The sequence below is a fragment of the Elephantulus edwardii genome, unplaced genomic scaffold (genome assembly GCF_000299155.1).
Source record: "Elephantulus edwardii isolate Elephantulus edwardi_28Jun2011 unplaced genomic scaffold, EleEdw1.0 scaffold00094, whole genome shotgun sequence".
NCBI lineage: Eukaryota > Metazoa > Chordata > Mammalia > Macroscelidea > Macroscelididae > Elephantulus > Elephantulus edwardii.
The window spans coordinates 12,037,762-12,063,855 of NW_006399844.1; the positions used below are offsets into that span (position 1 = coordinate 12,037,762).

The 26,094-nt window shown below is 42.0% G+C and overlaps 2 protein-coding genes across 2 annotated transcripts in view; both read right to left on the reverse strand.

The window, feature by feature from the left end:
* LOC102856749 (telomerase-binding protein EST1A-like) overlaps positions 1-26,094 on the reverse strand; it is a 340,445-nt gene that overhangs the window by 140,620 nt on the left and 173,731 nt on the right. Inside the window, exons 11-13 of the mRNA XM_006891030.1 lie at positions 25,762-25,878; positions 24,018-24,186; positions 11,378-11,579 (exon numbers count right to left, since the gene is read on the reverse strand). Of these exons, the coding sequence (XP_006891092.1) occupies positions 11,378-11,579; positions 24,018-24,186; positions 25,762-25,878 (488 nt within the window). The remainder of the gene's footprint in view (positions 1-11,377; positions 11,580-24,017; positions 24,187-25,761; positions 25,879-26,094) is intronic.
* Positions 428-748, reverse strand: LOC102868802 (cytochrome c oxidase assembly protein 3 homolog, mitochondrial-like). Its single transcript, XM_006891045.1, has one exon. It carries the CDS (start codon positions 746-748, stop codon positions 428-430), a length of 321 nt encoding a protein of 106 aa, XP_006891107.1.

The following is a 26,094-nucleotide window of genomic DNA, read 5'->3' on the forward strand; positions in this document are numbered from 1 at the left end:
CATTGAAGGTTATAGTCCTTGATCTCCTGCAGAAAGTGTTTCAACCAAGGTTGTGTCATCTGCATAACACAAGTTTATGATTAGTCTTGTATTGGGAAAATCTGCTATCAGGGACCCCTCCAGAGTACTAAAGAGCAACAATATCAGTCTGGAGACTAGGGTGCACCTGATGCAGACCATAGTCTTCACAATTACATGCTATGCATCAGAGAGCTGGACAATGACTAAGGATGAAACTTTTTTTTTGAGTTGGGCAAAGTTCCTTTTACTGTGGCGGAATGCCTGTCTCCAGATTCCTTGGCTGGAACATGGTACCAGATAAGGTCAACAAAATAGTGAGCAGGCTTCACTTTCTACAGGACTGCAGTGCATCAATCACCATGTGAAGGGGCACCAGCAGGCTGGCAATGCCCAGGGTCCATGTAGTTCAGGAGCTCGATGCTCTTGCCATGGCTCTGGCTCTAGCAGCTTTGGCCTCGTCCTCTAGTTCATCTAGGACACATTCCTGTGACACTGAGTAGAAGGTGTAGCCATAAATAACAAGCAATAGGGCCCCGATACCCAGGCCTGTCACGATGTCCCGGGTCCACTGCTGTGACAGCGTCTTCTGCCACTGGGTGAGACACACCTGGTGCATGAATTGTAGCTGCGCGGGAGTCAATTTTTCCCAAGTTGGGTCGATGCGCTGAGCCACTGGGCCCTTTCCACTCTTAGCATTTACAGGGTCTCCTGCTCCGGGCGCTGCCATATTGCCGCTACAGGATGAAACTTTTGAGTTGTGGTGCTGGAGAAGAGTATCGAATATCATGGACTGCTAGGAGAACAAACACTTTTGTCCTGGAGAGGGTGAGACCAGTCTGTTTCTTGGAGGCAAGGATTCTGAAGCTCATCTGACATACTTCGGGCATGTTGTAAGGAGGGACCAATCCTTGGAGAGGGACATAATGCTTAGTAGAGTGGAGAGAAAGCACAAGACAGGAAGATCCAGAATGAGATAGATTGATTCAGTGACTGGGGTAATGCGTGTAGGTGTGTCAGAAATAATGAAATGGCTCAAGATAGAGCAGGGTTCAGAGCTGTTGTACATAGGGTTGCTTAGAGTCACAGGTGAGACTCCAGATTTGAGAGAAGGATGGACAATCTCCTCCCATGTGATTAACTGGCTCTGAAAACCCACTGTAGGGATCAGCTATGGTGCGGTTTCGACTTGACAACAAACAAGAACAGAGCCCAGATATATTTACTAGAATGGATAAAATTATATCACTTAGAAATTCCAAGTATTAAAAGGCATCGATTGTTTTTCTATCATCCTTAGTCATTTCCAGCTCTCTAATGCATAGCAAGTAGTTGCAAAACCATGGCCTAGATCCAGCATACTTTAGTTCTCAAGGTATGTGGTTGGAATTCTCCAGCTGTTTAGGGGGAGAAGGATGGGCAGCCTCCTCCTTGCAAGGAACTGCCTCTGAAGACCCACTGGAGTGTCTGCTGTGGGTCACTTCTGGCTCAATGGAACACAAGAACAATAATCAGTCTCCTATAGAGAGTCCTGGTGGCCTAGTGATAAGGAGTTGCACTGCCGTTCCAACAGCATGCAATTTGGCTCCCCGACTGCCCCACAGGAGAAAGATGGACAATCTCCTCTTGTGCAATTAAAGTGACTCTGAGAAACTGTTGGAGGGTCAGCTATGAGTTGGATCTCACTCAGTGGTACCTAACAACAACAACAACTCTCTTTAGTATGGTCATGATAAATGGTAATCAATGGAACTTTCTAGATTAATATTAAACTGTTGGGGTTAAAAAAAAAAGAAATTCCAAGTATTGGAAAGAATGTTAAGTAACTGGAAATCTCAGACACAGTGAAATTGAAGATGGTATGGTCAATTTGGAAAAGAGTTTGGCAGTTTCTTTCATCCTTATATATTTATATGATTTAACAATTCTCCTAGGTGTTTACTCTTGATTGGCAAGAGCAAAAACCCACTCATATATCCATCATTACATGAATGGATAAACAAATATTACTCATCAGTACAAGGCAAAGAACTACTGAAAAACACAAAACGGGTGAATCTCACAGTCATTACACAGAGTAAGAGAGCAAAGACAAGTGAAATTCCTTAAGAAGCAACTTTTAGGGACAAAAATCAGGTTAGTAGTCGCTTGGGATAGGGAGCAAGATAGGGGAGATTACAAAGGCATATTAAAGAGTATTCTGGGGAGACAGAAATATTCTGTATCTTGATTGAAGTGGTTCTTACATAGGTAGATAGACATATTAATACATTCAAATGTGACACGTAGAATCTCAGTGTATGTAAATGGTATGTCAATATGTTGATTACTAATAGTAAAGGTATTAGCTATAAATACATTAAAATTTTAATATATAGGGGAGCTCTGGTAGCCTAATGTCAAGAAGCTACACTGCAATCTGAGAGGTATGCAGTTTGAATCCACCAGATGCTCTGCTGGAGAAAGAGGGATAATCTCCTCCTCTACCAGTCAGATCTGATTTGACAGTACACACAAGAAAATAATAAAATTTTTAAAAATTAATATCTAAAATTATAATGAAAAATATAATAAAACTTCATATATGAGGGTCATTAGTAAAAAGAAATTAAAAAGGATGGGATAGGAAGTAATGAGGCAGATGTTTATAGTGATGCCTTTTCTCTAATTATCATACATCTTCCTCTTAGAAAAGTCAATTTTACATTAAATTGTAGCCCATAATTATTAAGTCTTGACCCCAAACTGCTTTTAAGTAGGCAGGTAGGTTACTTAACATAGATTTTTAAACGTCGTAATTATTCTCAAAAGCCAGCTCTAACAAGTCACTTCTACTTCCATGTTTGGAAAATTGTGCTCATTTTCTAGTCCTTACAAGTTACACTACCATTACTGCTAAGAAATGTCCCTGGGCACATTTCCAAAACAAGAGATAATCCTATGAGTATGTTCAAGACATCTAAAGAACTTTCAAGGATTCCCCCCCACCCACATTCTTTCTCCAAAAATCAAATCTATATTCTAGACACTTGGGTGTCTATGGACCCAGAATATTCGAACATTTGTTCACCCTAGAGTGACAGAAGTCGGTAATTCAGTCCAGCATGTATTATTCTCACATGAAATCTGTTCGTTCTCAGGTGATACACTCAGACGCTCTCCCTAAAATAGGGTCAACCATTGCCTAGGCCCAAATTTCCAGTAAAAGATGTGCGAACTTGAAGTCCTGAGTCAATGTTTTTCAGTCAATCGACCCGTGGGTGTGCTCTGGATCTGGGCTGCTTGGATTTGATACTACTATCACTTTAGCTGTCACTGTTAGCAAGTTCTCGGTAATTAAAATTTCCATAGAGTTTCTCTGAAATTTAAATGAGACAATGTAAAACATTTTTTAAAAGTACGTGCCATATAATGTGCACTTACAGTTGTTTGGCTCAGGATCCTCTTGTAGAAGGCAATCCAAACGTGATTATTCAATATACATATTTCAAAATGTATTTATGACAATCTGAATGACTTTTTCCTTAAAAGTCCAAACAGCTAGTCATTGTACACAAGCTGTTGAACTGCTAGCCCAAAGTTAGTGCCTCTTTGGTGGTTCAAGTGTACTTGCGTCTCTAAGGAGAAAGACATGCAATCTCTTGTGTGATTTACAGCCTCCCAAAAACCCACTGGAGGGTCAGCTATGACTAGATTCACATGTAACATAATAAGGGAGTGAGTAGCATGAGTCTTTATAGATAAGTTTGTTCAAAAGGGTCCATTTGGGGAAATGGAATTATAAACTAAGCAATAATGGATGTAATTTGAAAAGTTTAGAGTAGACGGAAACTGTAATTAAAAATTAAAATTTTAGAAATTATTAAACTTATTTTCATTTATTTTACCAAAGAGGTGAGAGAAAGAACAAAAACAATGAGCACAACAATGAAATGCGTGACAATATACAGAACACAAAAGGTTCCTGCCAAAAGGGCACTTCAGAGATTCATTCACTAAAGTGAAAGGAACCACCAAACAACAGTTGCATCAAGGTTTTTCCTTGCACCCAAAGTGAGAAGTGGCAAAAACAATAAAAGTCTCAATTTAGAACATTTTCTAAATATGTATCGGAAGACTTTTTAAAACACAAGGTAATTTTTACTAAGTTTACACCATCAAGGGCTTCTTGGATTAAAAAGCCAAAACAGAAGGAAATGGTTCATTTCTAAATCTCTGGCTGAAGATTATTTTTCCTTGGATATCTATGGACTGATAGAGAGGGAAGTGTAACAAAAAGAAACTATCTCAAAGGTTAAAAACAAACAAAAGATCTTATCTACAGTATGGTACTTATTGCATAAAAAATACCTCTTCCTTCAATGTTTCCAGAAGTTCCCATCTCACTTGTAAAAACAAAAACATGTTGTCTCAAGTATCTAGCACTGCCATAACAGAAATATCACAAAACTGAGTGGCTTTAATAAATTTATTTCCTCACAGTTTGTTGTTGTTAGGTGCCATCAAGTTGATTCTGACTCATACACACATCAAGACCAAAACACTGATGCCTGTGCCATACCCACAACTGCTTCTATCTGAGCTCACTGCTGTGGCCACTGTGTCAGTCCGGCTTGTGGAAGGGCTTCCTCAATCTTGCTGATCTTTACTAAATATTACTGATACTTCCCTGCTTTACTAAGCATGATGCCCCTCTCATGTCTAAGGCACGAGACATGATCACTTCTAAGGGACATTCTGGCTGTACATATTTCATGAAAATTTGTTCATGAGTCTGACAGTCCACAGTATATTCAATATTCTTTGCTAACACCATAATTCAAATGAATCCATCCCACTGAAGCAGCTAAATGGTCAAACTCAGGGAGGTGATTCTAGAGGAAAACTTTCAGTATTGCCTCTAGAAAAAAATTCTTTGTCCGTTTTGAGATTATTTTCTGCCTCTTGTGATTGCCATATGGCTTAGTAACTCTCTTCTCCCATCTCTGCTTGCCTAAGTTGGGTTCCCCTTCCCCCAATTTCTTGAAAGAGTTTAACTGAAGATATCCCATATTATCATTATAGCTATAGTATCCTTAGTACGATGGCCTCTTCTAAACCCAGCCTGCACTTCTGACAGTTCTCTGTTGATGTGCTGTTCCAGTTGTTTCTGGGTACTTTTTGGTAGAATATTGTGTCCATGTGATATTAATGATATTGTTGGATAATTTCCATGCTCTGGCAGATCATTTTTCTTTGGAATGGAAACAAATATAAACGTCTTCCAGTTAGCTGACCAGGTGGTTGTCCTCCAGATTTCTTTGCACTACTGGGTGAGCACATCCAAGGCAGCAAATGTTTGTTGAAATATATCAATTGGTATACTGTCAATTCCTGGGGCCTTGTGATTTTTTGGTTTTGTTTTGTTTTTGTTTATTTGCCAATTCTTTCACAGTAGCTTGAACTTCTTCGTTCATCACCACAGGCTCTTGCTCATGTTGTTTCATGAAATTCTTCTGTCTACAAATTCCTTTTGTACAATGATTCTGTATACTCTTTCCATCTTCTTTTAATGCTTCCTGGATCATTCAATAATCTGCACAAAGCATCCTTCACTATTGCAACTCGAGGCTTGAAATTTTTCTTCAGTTCCTCGAGCTTAAGCTCAACCACAACAAGAAAAACATAAACAACCCAATTGAAAAATGGACAAAGGATATGAACACACACTTCACCAAAGACATTCAGATCACCAACAAACACATGAAGAAATGTTCAAAATCCCTACCTCTAAGAGAGATGCAAATAAAAACAACTATGAGATATAATCTCACACCAGTAAGAATAGCAAAATTTAACAGAAGAGCAAACATCAAATGCTGGTAAGGCTGCAGAGAAACTGGAATCCTTATGCACTGTTGGTGGGAGTGTAAAATGGGGCAACCGCTATGGTAGGCTGTATGGCACTTTCTCAAAAAGTTGGAAAGAGAAATACCATTTGACCCAGCAATTCCACTACTGGGAATATACCCTAAAGAAATCATAACTGCCACCCAAGCAGATATACACACACCCATGTTTATCACAGCTTTGTTCACAATAGCAAAGAATTGGAAACAACCCAAGTGCCCATCAACAAACAAATGGATTGAGAAGCTCTGGTACAGTCACACAATGGAATACTATGCTGAATTGAAAAACAAGGAACTCATGAAATACTATACTAAATAGGTGATCCTAGAGGACATTATGCTGAGTGAAGTATCTCAGTCATAAAATGACCAATATTACATAGTGCCAGTGCTGTAAAACAGGATTGACATTGGGGTTGAGTGGAGACTGAGAAAGAGGGGATAAATAATGTATACTGCATTGAAACAGATAAGGGAGAAAACTGTTTAAAAGGGATATATGATTAGGTGTTATAGTCCTAACAGGAGTCCAGAATGAAGGCTGCATAGTGGAGTGGACTAGGGGGTGGGGGGGAGGGATTGTATAACAATGAAAGACTTTTCCTTTTCAAAGAGAAGAACAAATTGGGGGGGGGCAGCAGGAAAAAAGTACAACAATGAATGAATAGAAATCCAAAGTCTCTGTAAACTTTCATTATCATTAATAATTTTTTTAAAGAAATGACGAATGAGTTCAGCCCCTTTGATTTTCTGATTGCAGCTCTTTGCACATTTCATTATAATACTTGGTCTTCTTGCAGTGTCCTTTGAAACCTTCTGTTCAGCTCCTTAATATTCCCTTTGCTTTGGCTTCTCGGCGCTCTAGTACAATATTCAGTCTCTTCTGACATCCACTTTGGTCTTTTCTTCCTCTTCTGTCTTTGTAATGACCTCCTGCATTCTTTCTGGATAATAACTCTTAATATCCTTCCACAATTCATCTGGTCTTCGCTCATTAGTGTTCAAGGTCTCAAACCAGTTCCTGAGATAGTTTTAAAATTCAGGTGGGATAGACTCAAAGTCATATTTTGGTTGCCGTGGATTTAATTTAATTTTCCTTAGCTTCAGCTTGAACTTGCATATGAGTAGTTGGTGGTCTTATTCCACAATCAGCACCTGGTCTAGTTGTCACAGCTGATATTGAGCTGCTCCAGCAGTTCTTTCCACCAATGTAATCAATCTGATTTCTATGCATACCATCAGGTGAAATCCATGTGTATAGCCTGTGTTTGTTTCTTATAAAACGCATATGTAATGAATAAGTTGTTGATTGTGCAAAATTCTATCATTCTATCTCCAGCTTCATTTCTGTCACCAAGTCCATGTTTTCCAACTATTGATCCTCCTTCTCTGTTCCCAACTTTTTCATTCCAGTCACTCATTATTATTAATGTGTCTTGATGGCATGTTCGCTCAATCTCTGACTGCAAAGTTGGTAGAAATCTATTTCCTCTTCTTTGCACAGGTTATTGGGGCATATATCTAAATGATAGTGATACTAGGGATATTATAGCTAATGTTAGAAGGATTGTGGCTGAAAGCAGGGAGTACCAGAAGAATGTCTGTGTTTCATTGATTATGCAAAGGCATTGGATTGTGTGGATCACAACAAACTGTGGCTGACTCTGAGAAGAATGGGAATCCCAGAACACTTGATCATGCTTATATAAAACCTATACTTGGACCAGAAGACAGTCGCCAGAACAGAGCAGGGAAACATGGCATTTTTCAAAATTGGGAAGGGTGTATGCCAGGGATGTGTCCTAACTCCATGCCTTTTCAAACTATATGTAGAACAGATTATCCTGGAGGCTGGGTTCTATGAGGAGAAATGTGACATCAGTATTGGAGGAAGACTCATCAAACACCCTGCATTATGTAGATGACACAACCTTGCTTGCTGGAACAGCAGATAGGCCGATAAGGTGATCAATAATATCAGAAAGGAGCAAGTCACCACATCAAATAAAAAGGCCAACATCTGCCAAGAGATAAAGCTCAGAAGGCAAAAAGGGATGGTAAAGGACAAACAGAAGCAGGAAATACAGGTACTGTGTAGAAGGAGTGCCGTGACAATGTGTGGATTGTGATCAAATGTCATGAAACATAGACTGCTGAAATAACCAATCATCTAATGTACTCTGTAAACTTTTTCACTTAAATCATAACAACAACAACAAAATGTTAAAAAAAGAGACATGCAGTTTGAATCCACCAGTAACTCTAGGGGAGAAAGATGGGCAATCTCATCCTGTAAAGATTTACCGCCTGGCGAGCTCTGGTGGCCTAGTGGCAAGAAGCTACACTGCAATCCCAGAGATGCACAGTTCAAATCCACCAGATGCTCTACTGAAGAAGAAGGAACAATCTCCTTCTGTACCAGTCAGGTCCGATTTGACAGTACACATAATAATAATAATAATAATAATAATAATAATAATAATAATAAAGATTTACTGCCTGGGAAACCCATGAATGGCCATTATGATTGATAACAGACTCCACAGCAGTTTGTATGCATAAGCAATATACCTAAAGTGTCATTTAGCAAACAAACCAGTAGATTCAAATGTTAAAAAAGTTAAGCCTTCTCTTTAATCTTAACTACATATTTTACTAATGACAACATTTCATAGAATGCTATACAGAGATTGGAGAAAGATTATTTAATAACTTCTAATATGCTGATGACACAACCTTGCATGCACAGAGTGAAGAGGACTGGAAGCACCCACTGAAGAAGACCAAAGACTATAGTCTTCAATACAGATTACACCTCAAGGTAATGAAAACAAAAATCCTTACAAATGGACCAATAAGCAACATCATAATAAACAGAAAAAAGATTGAAGGTGTCAAGTATTTCATTTTACTTGGATCTGCAACCTATGTCCATAAATACAGCAGTCAAGAAATAAAACAAAGCACTGTAAAACAAAAACAAGATAGTGCATTCTGCAAAATATCACTTTTAAGTGTTAACAACCCAAGATGTCACTTTAAAGACTAAGGTGCACTTGACCTAAATAGTGATATTTTTAATCACCTTACAGTCATGAGAAAGTTAGGCAATGAATAGGGGAAACTGAAAAAAAGGATTGATACTTTTGAATTATGGTGTGAGTGAAAAGTGAATCTATATCTTGGATTTCCAGAATGAACAAATGTGTCTCAGAAGATGTATGGCCAGAATGCTCCTTAAAAGTGAAGATGGTGAGACTTCATTTCACACGCTTTGAACATCTTACAAGAAGGGACCAGTTCCTGTAGAAGGAATTCATGCTTGGTAAAACAGAGGGTCAGTGAAACAAAAGATCCTGAAAGAAATGGACTGACATTGGCTACAGCAATTGGTTCAAACATAGCATGATTGTGAGGAAGGCACAGGACTGAGTAGCGTTTTGTTCTGTTGTACACCTAAGGTTGCTAGGTATTGGAACTATTTTGCTAGTACCTAACAAGTCTGAAACATCTATTTTTTAGTCCTTTAAGTAGAGTCCTACTCAGTCTCAATGGACTGCAATTAACTCTGAATCACCACCACAAACACAGACACAGAATATGCTCTCTGTGTTCTGATACAGCCAGATCATGTACTTGGTATCTGACACTAAACCTGGGAGAGCTGAGAGATGAGGCTTGGAAAGTGTGAAACTGGTGAGGATTTCTTCCTTGTTCTAGACTTTAAAAAGACACTTTAGACAATAGTCGACTCTCAAAAGCACACTCTAGAGTGAAGGTCACTTTGTGTTCATAGAAAACAAAGTCCTAGCATCACCTGGCCCCAAGCTATATTAATCCTATATTTTTAAACTTAATCTCTTTCAGAAACTTAACAACTTATTAGCTGTACTCAGCCTTGCATACTGTAACTTCCCACCATAGTCTCCTTCTGTAAAGAGAAGACTTCACTCCAAGTTTTTTTTTTGAAAGGCGTAAGATGAGTGTTCCTTTTGGAGAAGAGAGGTTCTCTAGTTCCCAAGATCCATTAAGCAACAGATGCATCCAAAGAGTGCAAGGTTTTCATATGTTACTATGTAGAGCCTCTATGTATAAAAATTTAACCAAAAGTAATACCAAATATATAAAAAGCATACTATAAGAAATCAATTAATTGTATATAATAGTGAAAATGTTGAGAACAATACATTAGTTGAAGAAGATCAGTTAAATCAATCTTGGACTATAAAAGAATATTAAGTGGTCATAAAAAATAATAATAAATCATTGAAAATATTAAGTGAAGAAAGAAGGCTACAAATAGTATGTGTAGCATGACCTCAGTTTTTGCTAAAAATTAATAATGTATATGTATACTAAAAGTTAAATGTTACCTCTGGGTACTGGGAATATTCATAAATTTTTCTTCACTTTCCTCACCTATATTTTTCAAATTTTTCTATAGTGAACATACTGCCCTTGAAACAAAATTTTAGAAATTTAATATTTTTACTTAAAAATCCCTTACATTGTAGCCCATATTCGGAATTTAGTCTTTACTATCTCTTGAGCTTGCTTTTTTTTTTCTTCAAGTATCTACCTAGGTCCCTAACATAATTCATGTAGGTCAAAAGCTTTCCTTTTGAGAAGCCATCTGTCGGACTCCTCCCTCAAAGACATCTCCAGAAGACGCTAACAATTCTGCAAATAAGTCAGGCACAGAGTACTGCAGACGGTCTCTGAGGGTCCGTGGGTGTGCCTTTCCCAGTCTAGGAACCATGAACAGAATGGGAAACGTGAAGCCAACTGGACTGCCCTGTTCTCCCACCTGGATGAAGACTCAACTGTTAAGTTGAAACTAAGAGTTCCACAGTCCCCAACAGGGAATGAGCTTTATTTTCTATAAACAGACAAGAAAGAAAGAAGGAAAAAAATCCCCCAAAATCCTTCAGGTTAAAACACAGTCCTTAGAGGAAGGAAAATAGAAACCAGGCAGCGGGGAATGCTTCATATTCCTAAAAGCTTTTTTTGTGAGTTAACACATGGTGTCTGCTTCTCTCTAGTCACCTATTTATCACTCTCCTCCTTAGAGAAGGGAAAAGGCCCTGGCTGTTTTCCTAGTGCAGAGTTTTGTGGCTCAGGGGAAGAAGGAAGGGGGGAAGAAGGAGGGTGCTTTAAGCATGATGCAAACCATTTGGAGCCGAGTGAGAGCACTGCCAACACAAGCTGCACTATTTAAACAAGTGAGGAAATGATCGTATATACAACATGCCAGCAAGCACACACACACACACCAAAGGAAGTTGAGAGAGCTTTTTTTCAGGACACAGAACTGGATGTCAGCGGCTAAAAGGTCGATATTTTCCCTTAACACCCTTCTCAATGACTTAATCATGTTCCGTTTGCACAGAAAACTTCCCAAGAATAAAAAAAGTCTGGAGAATTAAGAGGAGGGGTGAATGGAGCGGGATACTTGGCCTGGGGCTGACCTTATCCGAGGTTTTCTCCACGTAGCAGGGGTCCTGAGGGGCAGCCAGCAAGGGGACAAAGCCTGAGAGAAGTCGATCCTCTTCCAGGATAAGAAGGGTGAGGTCATCATCCGGGTCCTTGTAGAGTGGTACCTCAGACTGATTGACTGCAGTCAGTATGTTACAAAAATCGGCCAGTGTTGACCACACATCCACAGCCAGCCTGTGAGAAATGAGATGAGAAAAGAGCAGCTCTAAGGAAGGAATAGTCAATGTTGTCTTGGCTGGAATCTGCCAGTAAATCTTGCCAAAAAAAGTGAAGATCCAAAATTTTGCCTATGGCAGTAATCTGGTATGAGCTGAAACTAACTAGCGGAATTTTCAAAACCCAATCCATAGGGGATAAATTATTTCGAGAATCAGTTGCCTAATATGTTCCTACCATGTTACCTTTCTAGATAGTGTGCTTGGGAAAGTCACTCAAATACTCTAGATACATACTACCTGAGGCAGCTCCCAGAATTCTCCTACTCCTGTGTAGCCCAGTATATGCCAAACAGATATTAAGAGTTCCAATCTCTCCCCTTTTACATACCTTCCGAGTGTCCAGTCACACTGCAGAGTCATGTTGGGGTCCCTCAAAATACTTCAGAAACTCTTCCCCATATACAAGTGGGGCCGGGGGGGGGGGAACCCAAACAATGCCCCACTCCTATCCTATTTTACCAAAATCCTCTTCAGAAAGGTAAAGTCCTCCACGCATCTCAGTGAACTAGTTACCATGTAGTAAACGAACCAGTGCTTCCATGGCCATCCCACTCCCTCTACTTTTCCTTATTGTGGAATGGTTAGAATACAGATGATCAACCATCTGGTTTGCCTGGTACTTCCCCAGATTTAACTCTGAAAGTCCCACATATTCAGAAACCCCTTGGTCCTGGGTAAAATGGGATGACTGATCACTCGCCTTGTGTATCGTCAAAACATAGTAAAACTTCAGCAAAAACTCTTTTTTAAAAATTCAAAAGTTCTCTCAATTAAAAAAAGATCATTAATGCCACCAAAAAAAAATCCAAAAGTTGAATATTTGTAGTTCAAATTCTATAGTAGAATTATGAAAAGAACCTTCATTTTTTGGTCACTATAATTTGTCACTTCATTTTTTGGTCACTATAAGGTGTGCCTGATACAGGTCATGGTCTTTGCAATCACTTGCTATGTTTCAGAGCAATGACCAGGGATGATAAAAGGAGAATTGATGCCTTTGAGCTGTGGTGATGGAGAATAGTACCATGGACTGCTAAGAAAACTAATAGATTCATCCTGAAGAGGGTGAAACCAGGCTGCTCCTTAGAGGCAAGGATTCTGAGGCTTCATCTGACTGACCTTCTTTGGACATGTTGTAAGGAGGGACCAGTCTTTACAGAGGGACATCATGCTTGGGAGGGTGGAGGGACAGCGCAGGAGAGGAAGACCCTCAATGAGAAGGATTCATTCAGTGATTGGGGTAATGGGGGTAGGTATGTCAGAGACAGTGAGATTGGCACAGGATAGAGCAGGGTTTAGGGTACACAGGGTTGCTGAGTAGCAGGCGACTCGACGGTATGTAACAACAACATCATTTGTCAAAAATCTACGGTTCCAATCCCAGGTTTGCTGAGTGCTATGGCCCCATACAGTCTTCTTTTCACCCTCGCAGGGCATAGTTCAAATAGGAGAACTGCAGATCCTGTCAACACTATAGACTTAGTGCTCTTCTCCAGTGGACTGTCCAATCAGGGAGTCTGGAACAAGCAGTAGTACCTATGGATGCTACATTCTACTCAAAAAAGGACTCATGTATGAGACAATTACAAAGAAAACTTCACAATTAAGTTCCAAGAGGTGGAGTGGTAAGAAGCAGAGAGGGCTGTAAGAATGAGCCATATCCTGGAATCTCCCCAGGGGAGGTACTGCTCATGAGCACTATCTGCTAAGGAGGGGCCTGGACCTAAGTAGTTTATTCCTTCTGGAAAGCAGGAACTTTTGGGAGATGGCAGGAACACTGGCATTTAAGGGGCATGCACTGAAGGTGATGCTGGAGGAGAAAGTGGGGTAGATGTACCGGCACTCCCTCACTGGCTCCAGGTGGAAGAAGGCTGCCGCTGGTTTATTTACTGTAATCACCACTCTAGGAAAAGGCAATAAAATGAAACATCTTGTTTTCAAGAGTATCCTGGGAACCAGGCGGAACACAGCCCCATTAATCACACAACAGCACATAATCAACACACGTGTACTGCAGAAGTCACTTGCTTCATAGGCTTTGCCCAGGAAAAAGGACATGGTTAGGAAGGATTACTGGAGGGACAAGAGTTTTCCAAGGCCACTCTCTGCACAGACACCGACAACAAGGCTCATTCACAAAGCTCCATCTTTTGGCTCAGCTGGGTTTGGCTGTCAGAAATGTTTAAATATGGAAAAAAATAAACAGTTGCAACACGTTTCTGTGCAGAAATCTGCCCGAGCTCCTTTGTGATGTAATGGGAAACGCTGCATTCAGGCTACCAGCTGTAGAATAAACAGAACTTTGAGGGTTAAAAGGAACTGAACTTTCCACGACCCCATCTGCAGAGAAGAAAATAATAAGAGGAATGATGCACTGCCCCACAGCTCTGATAGTTTATCCTCCGGTCCCGGCTGCAGAGACAAGCACCGGATGTGATAGGGCTGCTCAGGGCCGCCTCCGAGGTTAGCGCTGCCCATGGGAGACGCACAGGGAGGTTCTTCCAGCTCCCCACTTCCTCCCCTGGTGCCCTGCTGGCCACTTGAGCCCATTGCCTGAGTCTGATCCCACAGCGCTGGTGAGCTTCGGCCAACAGGCAGGGCTCTGCTGCAGAGCAGCAATTTGGAAAATAAACAGGAAAGACGACAGTGAGAAGGAAGAAGGTGAAAAGTCTCCCTGCTGAATTCTTGGCATGGGGGCCCTGGTTGGTGCAGCGCAAGTCAAGGCTGCTACGGGACATGGGGAAGTGGGGGAGGGGTGTGGGCAGCAGCGTCTCCAGCGAGGGAAAGGCGGTAGAAAATTACCCACGGCTGCCACAGTGGGAGGCCCCACATCTCTCTCATCCTCCCACCTCTACCATCTTGGATCCAAGATGAAGAAATATGTGGTACCATGTGGTTCTCATTATGATGCCTGCCTATCCCCTAAGGCTCAGATAAACCAAAACGGACTCCTCCCAGAGACTGCTGGCCACCGCTAGAGACCCCTGACCACATCTGCCTTTTGCCCAATACCACCCACCTTGTGCCAAACCTTAACACTCACTACAAAAATGAGGTAGGAGTTCCTACTTGATTTGATTTGTAAGAGAGCAAGCACTTGATGCTAACATAGGCAATGTCCCAGGTTCCCAGCTCAGAGATATGAAGTGGTCTATGAGCCACTTGGTGGTCCTTGAAAGGTGAATGAAGTAGTCAATGATGTGGTCAATGAAAAGTCATTTCTGCCTGGTGCATTTAGAAGGAACTGCTTTCTTGTGGTATATTTCCATGGGAATGTCCATTTCGTCATCAGTCATCTCCCATCTCACTGAATACCATAGACCCAAACATCCACACTGGAACTTACAGACCACAACAGTGACTCTACAGGAGATGGGGGGTGGGGGTGGGGGTGGGGAGTAACAGGAAACTAATACTAGAAGGAAGATGTACTTTGTAAAACTGGGTGAGATGGCAGAATTAAAAAGTTAAGGTATCTGCAAGAGGATGAAGTAATTTCTGGAACTTGGGTATAACACTTCAGCTTACCATTCAGGTTCTTGGGCTGGGAGGTAACAAAAGTTTCTCACCTGAATATGAAAGGGAAAAGCTTAGCTTTTTCTTGTGTTTGCTCCTTATTCCAACTAGGAGCACCTTTTCAATCTTCACCTCCAGCAGGGATAGGACTCAAGGTTGGCATGTTCCTAAGAAGTCCAAAGTCAAATCTAGTGGTTCCAGGGTGCTTTAAATAGCTCCCAATCTGGAAATGCCTGAGAAATAACTTCCCAATGTTTTCCAAACAATCTAGGCATCGTTGGTTCTAAATGGAGCCTCCAGCACAGCTATGGCCCTAGACAAGTTCCTTTGGCTTGTTCTGGTCCTAACAGATTTGGGGGAAGCTCCCAGAGTCTAAAAAAATCCCACTTTACTTAAGGTGTATTTTTCATCAAGTAGACACAAAGAAGCCAAAGAATATGACACTGTGTCCACTGAACTCGTTTATAGATCCCAGAATGGTGGTAAGGGAGCCTCTGAGCAGCTGTGATGTGATCAGTGAGCAGGGATCAGCAGTTGCTGGGTGACCCACAGACCCAACCCCACAGAACACACCACACACCAGGAAAGCAGACCCCTGACTGGGGACTGAAAGCCAGATCCTAGTTTGGGACAGATCAGCAGTGGCTAGTTAGAGGTATACACTCAGAACTAAAGTTCACTCACTTCCCCACAGACATGCATTCACTTACTCCACCAGGAAAGGAAAAAAATAAGAGTTAATTTACTTTTTATTGCCTCAGAATTCCAAGGTTTAATGTAGCTGTCAGTTTGAGTGCAGTGCAGCTGCTGGCCGATACAATACAGCCCAGGCCAGCCCAGGTGACTGGGGAAACACATTTCACAGAAATGAACCAACATACACTCTTGGCTAGTTGTTTGGGGGATATTGACTTGGGGAATCAGATTAACCCTTCAGACTGGGGTTAGTTCTGCAAATGGCATTAGAAAAGCAGTTCAGTCTAGGCAACTGAGAAACTTTATTCTCAGGTGGGCTAGTGAGTTTCAGAGTGTGTAAACTTATGGCATTTTCTCAAACAAGATGCTACTCAACTATAACATGCTTCCAAAGACTAAGATGTGAGGCATATAACACCATGAAAATCTGTTCCTCACCTAGCATTCATAGAGGAAGGGAGATGTACTAGCTTTTGTAGGGAAGGGGTCAGGTAGGATTTTTCTGCATGTTTCAACAAGAGTTGGTTGAAGAATGGAAATAGTTTGGGAAGAGTAGAATGCTAAGACCTAAAGAAGACTCAGCCCATCTTTCTGGCAAGCTTGAGGAGGATGGAGCACTCACGCACCCCTTCATATTTGTGCTGGGGGAACAGGCTGACTGGTGATTAATATCAAGTACAATGACCCCATGTTACAAGCCTGCAGGGGCCTGTGGAGGTGGCCATTTCCTGTGTAATACCAGCTTGTTTAAACACTAACATTCAAACTCCACAGCTGCAGAACAAACCCGGAAAGAGGTGAGTGAGAAGAAGCCCTGCATTGTGTTTCGGAGCTATAGAAGATCAGAGAAGTGGTACAGATGGGAAATGAGTTGGGTCTCTTGGTTCCTGGGGTGAGGATATCTGGAAATACAGCCAAGATGGCACAAGGAAACGAAAAGAGAGAAGGCCCATGGACTACAGACACATAGATGAGAGCAAAAAAAAATGCTCTTAAGATACACTTTAGAAGGGGTCGTAGTCCTAGGGATATTGTAGCTAATGTTAGATGGATCTTAGCTGAAAGCAGGGAATACCAGAGGAATGTTCCCCTAAGGACCATTATATCCTAGCCCACAATTCTCCACAAAGTCCGACAGAGAACAGTGCTGTCCGGGAAGTTTCCATCCACCAGAGAAAAATGCAGGAGGTAAGCAGCTAAGAGCAGAAATGACCTGATTCCAATAAGTCACCTAGTTAAAAGAATAAAAGAATTAAAAACGCTTAGCAGGAACCTTGGAAAGTGATGATACCATGCCAACACTGTTTCAGTCTATTGAGGACTGAGGACCAATCTGGCTTGGAGGTTTTTAGTATCAATGGAAGATAGTCTAACAGGCCCTAGGATAAGGTGAAGATGAGGAAAAATACTATATAGCTGCTTCTTTTAGATTTAGGAGGTTACAGTGCATCCTCTCAATGACATCATGTCATAAAGAGCAGACAAATGGGTCAGAGAGAATAGTAGTAAAGGCAACATGGGCAGGAAAGTAAGATACCATCCTTTATGATATGAATAAGAGATGCTTATTGGGTGACCATTAATGAAAAGTCTTGGTTCAGGATCTGGTCCACACACCCTGAGCTTTTGGGAAAGAGTTTAAACTTAAATCTCTTATGCCCAACAGAGTAAATAAAATCCTCTCGAGTTCAGTCATCCTGTACTACACAAAGAACATAAACTACAGCTGGACCCCTATGTCCACAAATAGGTCATAATGATTTCATTGCAGGATTTCTTAAGGACTAGAACACTCCTACTATGTTCCTCTCAACCTCTATCTAGGTCAGAGCTTTATGTGATTGTAGCTCTCCCCCAAGCTGCACTCATCTGTGTAGCCTCTGTCCCACCACGATGGTGTGTTAAACCCATCAGAACTGAGTGTTTGGGAAAGAGCAGTCCCTGGGGACCTCAACATCTCCACTGCATGAGCGGAGCCCTTGGTGGCCTCCCTGGTGCGGATTCTCACGGTTCCTGCCTCTCAAAACTTTTAGCTGTAACCACTCCAACACGTCTTCTTAGTTTAGCACACTGGACCCAAATAACCTCAGCCCAGAGCTGGAAAGCACTCTCCCTGGGGTCAGCTGCTTACCCTGCTGGGGTCAGACTAGAATCTTAGGCCAACACCCCTTCCTCTCACAAGAAGTCCTATGGGAGGTGTGGGGAGGAGACAGAGACTGCCGTGGGAGAGATCACGTGTGCCCACACTCAGCACTTGGAGGAAGAGGAACCCCCTGGTGCCAGGCTGTAGTGCTGACGCCCCAACCCGGAGCCAGGGAGACTGGGTGGGGAGCCAGGCCAGTAAAGGGGCTTCCCACAGTCACCACCACTTCCTTCAGGGAAGTGCTGATGGACTATTACTTAGTGACCTCCTAAAATGCCCTTTTGGGAAGACGCATTAAGCGTCCTTGAAGGGGTGCTGATTAGACTTAGGGATTAGTCCTAACTTCAGAGCTGCCCTATAAGGGTTAGCAAACTAGTTCCTTTTAATTCAATTTCTATCTTGTCTACAGGATCAAGTCATGGGGCTCCTTGATGAAACAGCTTGCTGTACACTCCCTGGATCTCCCTATGTGATGGTACCTTAGAGAGCTCCCGACAGGCCTTTCCAGCATGAGCTGTAGACGATGTAGACAATCCATGGAAAAGCAGCGAGTCCAAGAATTTCTGGAGGGGTTTTTTTGTGTGTGTTTTTTCTTGTTGGTTTTTTTTAAATGGTACTCCAATCCAACAGTGTGATAAATGTATCCAAGCTACAATTAGGAAGATATATAGCATCAGAATGCGAAGGTCTGGGCAGCCTGGTGAAACGCGGGCTCTCCAGAGCCCCAGCTATGTTTCCCATTATGTAACCCTGGTCATGGGCAGACAGCCAGACTCCAAATGAAAAAGAGACTCTGGCTTGGCATTGGTTCTATTTTCCTATCCTCATTCGGGGTCAGCGCAGTGTCATACAGCTGCAGAGAAAGCTCTGGGGATTAAACCTGGGAAAGTCTCCAAGACCAGGACCTGGGTTCAAGTACCAGCTGAAAGCAATAAACCAACTGCCACAGCTGGGCTAGGTTTGGATGTTCTCAAAGTCCCCTGACTCTCTCACTTACTGAGAACTAGAGATCAAGATGAGGGAAGATTTGGCTTTAGCAGAGACTCTGAAATTAGGTAGGTTGTCCCGCTGCCCTAGCCTTGCCAAAGGTCCTGAGATGCAAGGGGTCACTATGCTTAAGTAGACAGGAGTCTGGTGCTCTGCTCCTCTCAATCACCTGACATTCACAACTTTCCACATGTTCATGTGCTGGAGAGGGAGTAACTACCTCTCCCTTTTACCAAAATGCCTGGTGTAGAAGAGAGCAGAAACTGTGTCTTTTCCTTTCCCCTTTTACATGTAGATGTCCCCTCCCCCAGACGCTATGATAGGCTCCAAACTGACCAAAGCATTCTACAGTGTCTTTTTCAGTAGCCCAGGCAAATATCCACACCCTGTTAGGATACTCTGTACCAAAATTACTTAGGGTATGAAGCCGTTCTAGTCTAACTCCAAACAGGCACAAAGTCAGTCATTTTCTTGCATGCAGACACTCGCACACACACCTACCACAGGCACAAATGCCCACTGATTCTGCCCTTATCCTCTCTCTGCAGTGTCAAGGATGTTCTGTTACTATGCCAGGTATTCTTAGGATAGGAACCATACTTCACACTTCCTGAGTGCCAAGTAGTTACTTTCCAAAAAAAGAGGGAATCAAGAGGACCAATGATGAGCTTTGACATTCCCCTAGGAAAGTGGAGGATGCTCTGCTATGATACTCTAACAGCACAAAGAAAGACAGGGAGGGAATTAAGGGATGCAATTAAATACAGACACAAATGTGTCAGGAAGATAATTCCAGAGATCAGTTTTAAGAAGGAAAACAAACTGAAAGGTAAGCTAGCTGGTCACTCTATCTTAAAACCAATAAAGGACTTGTCTTTACAGAGAACCTATGCAGGTAGAGACCCATGAAAGCAAGAGAATGAGTAAGTGGGAGACACTGCTTTCTTGATCCTTTGACAGCATTCCTAAGCCATCCAAAATGAAGGTTAGCAGCAAGGATCTTAAGGAGTGCAGTTCTATCCAGGGCTATAGGAATGTAATCTGATGCAGTGTATTACTTGGTCAGATATGAATCTGGTTTCTCTACGAAGAAGTCTGAAAAGACTAAGCAAATCTGGTCTAAGTATTCCAATCCTCTTTGCCTCTTTATAGCCCAGAAGGCAAAGTGCAGCTGTAGATGGCTTTGCTCAGCCCATGTGCCCAGCTACAGATTCAGCCCTTGCCCAAAAATGGGCAGTAGTTCACAGAAGCCAGAAATGGGCCACTGGTTGAAGCATCCAGAGGAAAAACAGACTCAGCACCCCAAGCAAATGAGGCCCAGTACTTCCTGTGTGAGCTTTCCATTCCTCAGACAAAGAAAAGCCAAAGGGAGAGAGACAGGGAGGAAAGCTGATGGGAGGTAGTTTGCAAGAATCCAGGAGGGTGCTCAACAGAGGCTGTGTGGACCACAACTAAGGATCTCTGCAGTTGTACGGTGAGGCGGCCCAGGGAAGGCCCAATCTGCAAGGACTGATGTCCCCTCCTCACTCCTAAGAGGAAGCAAGAAATACTCAGTGACCTCTGTGTATGCTCAGAAGCAGTGGCTTCAGATCATTGAAAAGCTTAGCCTTTCCTTGACATTTTCTTTCAAAACTGCAAATGCCTAGTTAGCTTATCAGCCTGAAAAGTTTGAAACTGTACATGTTAACTCTTTAGATCCAAACACTGCTGGGAAACAGCTGCTCTTAAGTCCAGATGCTCAGCTTGGGGCTCTGTCCTGGTTCACAAAACCTTAGCCTGGAGTACACTATGAAGCCTAGAAGGGCTCACAGGAAGGACATAAAAGAAATGTCAATGCTATGAGCATCACACACATAGTGACAGAGCTAGAAGAGAATAAGGGGAGGGTGAACTTAACTAGACAGGGTTTGGGGTGGCAAGGAGAGACAAGGTGAAAGGATCAGACTATACAGTCCGTACAGAAGGATAAAGGATCAATAACTGCTGGCAAGAAATCTCTGCAGCGGTCTTGCCTCTGTCGGTCATTCACGAGTACAATAGACTCATAGTGCTGGTCCCTAGCCCAGGGAAAAGCCCTTCTAGACGTGCCTTCAACAGCAGCCTAGTTCTTTATACTAGATCCTCCAGTATTTTCCCCCTCCCAGAGAAGAGCACTGGAGAGGAATAATTAGATACTAGATTGGATATTAATGATCCTTCTGAAATACACACATACATATATATGTAATACAGAGCCTGAAAAGGAGCTCTGATGACAACATCTGCCAGGAACCAAAATGCAGAGGACAAAAGAGTCCATAGGAAGACAGAGGCAAAGACCAGGAGGAGATGGGAGTGAGGGAGATGGATGGTCAACAGCGATGAACAGAGGTAGAAGCCTCTAATAATATACACCAAGACATTACTGTGAAAACACAAACATACACAGAATGTAGGATAAATAAGAATTGAACAGATGGGAATCAGGAGTCAACCCTTCAAGTCAAAGTTTTTGTAAATCTCACCCACTGGCTGGGTAGAACTATGCAAGTGAGATGCTTGTGGCCCACTAAGGTGATTGGACAGATTGTTAAAAATGGAAATAAGGTGTGTGGCACCTTTGTAAGGGTAGGATCATGCAAACAAGGTACATGGAACCTGTGTTGGTTGGGTATGTGTCAGCCTGCGTAGGCCATGGCTCCCAGTTTTGTGTGGCTACTCTTCCTTTGTGGCCTAATATCATTATCTTGCACTGTGTGTTGTAAATTTGACCTCTAATGAGGCAAGATGAGTATATGCCAACAATGGAAGATTAGGATGTGATGCACCCAAGTCACCATACATGCTTGAGCCACACTGTGTTACTTACAAAAAATAAAAGTGAAGCATATCTTTTGGACATAGGACCATGGTGCCAGGAGACAGAAAGCTGTAATAGGACAAGTAGTGCAGAGAAATGGTGGCAGGAGAACAAGGAGACAGGCAGGAGATGGGCTTCCCTTTCCAATGGGGTAAGAGAATTGAGCACATCTTTGGGCAAGAAGTTTGCTGGCAGATTAGAGTGCCATTGATTATTTGGTCTAAAGAACTTGGTAACATCTGCCAAGTAGAGCAGAGGCTGAACCAAAAGCTAAGAGGCCAAGAGAGGTCTTCTTGTAGGCACAGGTGTGAAGACATTATCTTGTTTGAAGAACTGTATCCTTAAACTTTCCTGATCTCAAATTGTACTGTTTCTTCCTTTGTAATTTCTAAAATCATGAATACTGCCTATGAGTTCTGTGTGGTTATTGCAGCCAATTATCAAAACTAATAGAGAAGTAGAGAGTGGGAGGAACGGTGGGTGTCAGAACTGGTGAGAGGAGGCACATCAGACTTCCGCCTCATGGGAATCATCTGTCTTGGACTGATGCTAATACTAATGGTGATTCTCTTCCTCCTGCTTGAAGTTAGAGGAGGTCAAACACATCCTTCATACCATTCTTAAAGTTAGACAGTATATTTTAGATTTTGAGGGCCATATAATTTCTGTCTCAACTAATCAATTCTGCTGTTATTGCATGACAAAATGTAAACAAATGTGCATGGCTATGTTCCAATAAATCTTTATGAATTCTGAAATTTGAACTTTACATAATTTTCATAATTCATAGAATATCATTATTCCTTTTATTTATTTATTTTTTACTCCCAATCATCTGAAAATATAAGAAAAATTTCTATCTTCGGGACACAGTTAACTTGTAGCGTAGCATAGTTTGCGGACCCTGATATAGAAAAACACATAATAAAAGTAGTGATGAGGCAAGCCAAGAAAAAAAGGCAAGGCAGGCAGGTATACAGTAGGTGAGGCAGGCAGTTATAGTAGGTTATGCATGCTAACAACAGGTGAGACAAGCATAAGCAGACAGACACAAGAGAGGCAAGTGAGAAGACACAGACCCATTTACGCAGAAATCCCCCTTAGAAAACAGACACAGCACAGCTGACACATACACACAGACATAGTCACAGAAACATGAACAGAGACAATTTTGGACTCAGACATTCAGAAACACTCTCATAGGGCACAGTCACAAACACTGATACAGATCAATACAGGTATCATTGGACATAGACTGAGAAAGACATAAATATGGACATAGGGAGACACACACATAGAGGAAAACAAACCCTTTATGGGGATACATAAACCTTCATAAAACACATAGCCATGGCTACACAAACATATATGCACACACAGTTACAGCATCTAAAGGCCCAGACACATACACAAAGACAGACATGGACAGACACAATAAAAGATTGCTATCTAGAAAGGCAGACAGAACCTGAGAGATATCCAGACAAAGACAGACTTCCAGATATACACAGAAGAACTCAGACTGGCATACATGGAATCAGACCAGATACAGACAAGAAACAGCCATACAAACACACAAACAGATCCATACAGACCCACCCAGGTAGATGTATACACTCCTTGGACCAACACACCCTACACTGACAGACAGCACAATGACACACAAATAAGGAGGGTGAGAAATAAGTTGAGGAGACAGCATGGATGCTCTCCCAGCCCACAGCACCACGCCATGAGAAGAAGGCAAAGAGAAGGAGTGTGTAAAACAGTGCAAGAAGCAGTGAGAGAACTAAAACATAAATGGAGAAAAACTGAAAGGGAGCAAAAGCAACATAGTCTCTCACACACATATTAACATAGACCCAGATCAAGAAACAGCTGCAGAGACACTGAGTATGAAGATGAAGTAAGCATGAGACATGAGAGTAAGAACAAAGAATAAAACTGACAGCAAGCTGGGGCGGGGACTGGGAGAAGGAGTGAGACTGATTCCAAGGAGAGAAGGACAGCAGGAATGAAGGACAGACAAAAATATCCTAAAACATTACAGGACTAGGAAGGTGCTCAAAAAGGTGAAAGGGTGGAGGAGGCAGTCAAAGTTCAAAAATTAAGAAGGAGCAGAGAAACCAGTGGACTGTGGGTAGGAGAAACAAAGAACAGGACCAGAAAGTGAGTTGAGGCCACAGTGCTGAAGGAAGGGGTAGCTGACTCACTGTGAAGGCAGATCCAGGGATGTGGGTGGAGGGTTCCAGGTGTCTGGGTAGCCAAGCATCCAGTCTGACCAGACTTTCACGCTGGGGAGCAGTTCCTTCAGGTCTGAGACGAAGGAAGACACCTTGATGTCATCTTGGTCATCCTCGTCCTCTGGTGAGGACAGCTGAGCTGCAGAGGCAAAGGGTGAGAACTGGGCCTAGGTCTGCTGTGGCCCCCGAGTGAAGCCTGGGGCGCTGGGATGGCAGCAAGCTCTTAGGGAAGGGACACCAAGTCCACAGGAAAGCTGGACCCAGAAGCGAAGGACAAGTGTCAGCACCTAAGAGGATTCTGAAAAGCAGGACAAAGAGAGAACCAGTGCACTAGGTTTGTCCCTGCAGACAACTGTTTGTGCTTTACCTGTGGCCTGGCTGATGTCTCTAGTCTGGCCTCTAGCCCACCCTTTTAGCATTTCTTCATCATAATACTAAGGGGGCACCAGAGTTTCTGGGAAAATTGCATAACCTGAATTTAATCATGAGGAAACATTAGACAAACCCAAATTGTCAGACATTTTATAAAATAAATGGTCTATATAGAGAGTTATGAAAGACAACAGATGACTGAGAAACCATTCTGGATTACAGGAGACCAAAGAGACAATATATAAATAGACTAAATCTTAGACTTGAAAATATCCTTTTCCAATTGGGGACGGGGCGCACACTATAAAGAGTATTATTAAAACAATTGGTAAAAATAGTCTATAAATTCAATAGTATTACTAATGTATCAAAATGTTAAGTTCTTGGTTTGATAACCATATTGTCATCATGTAAGGGAATGTCATTATCCGTAAATACAAAGCTAAGGCTATTTGGGGGCGTTAAAGGCTACCCTGACTGTCATTTACAACTAAATAGTTCAGAAGAAAGACAAAAGGAGTAAATTTATGTGTGCTTGTCCATGTATATGGAAAGAGAAAGAACTTAAAGCAAATATGGTAAAATGTTAACAATTAAAGAACTGATCAAGGGTTAAAAGTTCTTGGTGCTATTCCTGCAACTTTTCTGTAACTATGAAACAGTCTGAAAAATTAAAAAAAAAATCCCCCAAGAATCCTGCAATTCAAGAGCAGAGGCATCAAAGCTGGTGAGGCAGTGGGAGAAGCTTTGCTATTCACCAATATTCACCTAGAAGCTGAAAGAAGGACAAGACCTTCAGCCTTAGGTCAGATAGCTACAGCAAACAGGATTTGGATTCTAGGCTCAGCCTTAAAGGGTACGTTAAACTGCCCTATGTTAAAGGGTATGTTATCCAAATAATCTAAAAATAGCTCATGCTCTGATGTAGTGAGTCTTATGTGGCTGGTCACAGTGGTGACTGTACCCACCAGCTACCAGACAAAGAGGGGCATATAAAACAGAGCAGAAAAAATAAAACACAAAACATCAATTATATACAAAAAGAGAAACTTATTTTCCAAGTTTTTGTTTGCTTCTTTTACAGTTGCAATGAACACTCAAAAGCTCAAAGACCCCATAAAAACCCTAACTATAAATAGTTCCACAAAGAGAGACTGAGGACCTTAGAGATAATCATGTATCATATCATAATATGAGAAGGGGTCAAAAGGAAGGGGGCATGTTAGAAAGAGGAAGACTAGGATGTAGAAACTGAGGAAGTAGCATGGCACTCTGAGGCTTGTCCGGGCAGGGACGAGGTAGCTGGAAAGTCCATAGTCAGGTGTGCCTTTTATCTCCTTACCTTTGGCAGACTCCTTAAGTAAGTAGGTACAGCGCTGCACCAGTAAGGAAAACATGGCCAGGCCCAGGGCTGCCGCTTGCTCCTGGATCACAGAGCGGCACTCCTCTGAGAAGCAGTCTGGGGAAAGGCAAAGGTAATACCATCAAAACCCTGGGGACCAGAGGCTGCCCTTCATTACCAAGCTCTGTCATTAGTGTCACATATGCAGTAGGTCTTCCACCCTTCACTGTAGACACAAAACAAAACTCAACTGGAAAGGACTTCATCTTATTTCATTAGAACTATTTCATTGTGCCTTTAAAAGCTAAATTTCTCCCTGGTCTTCCAATAGAT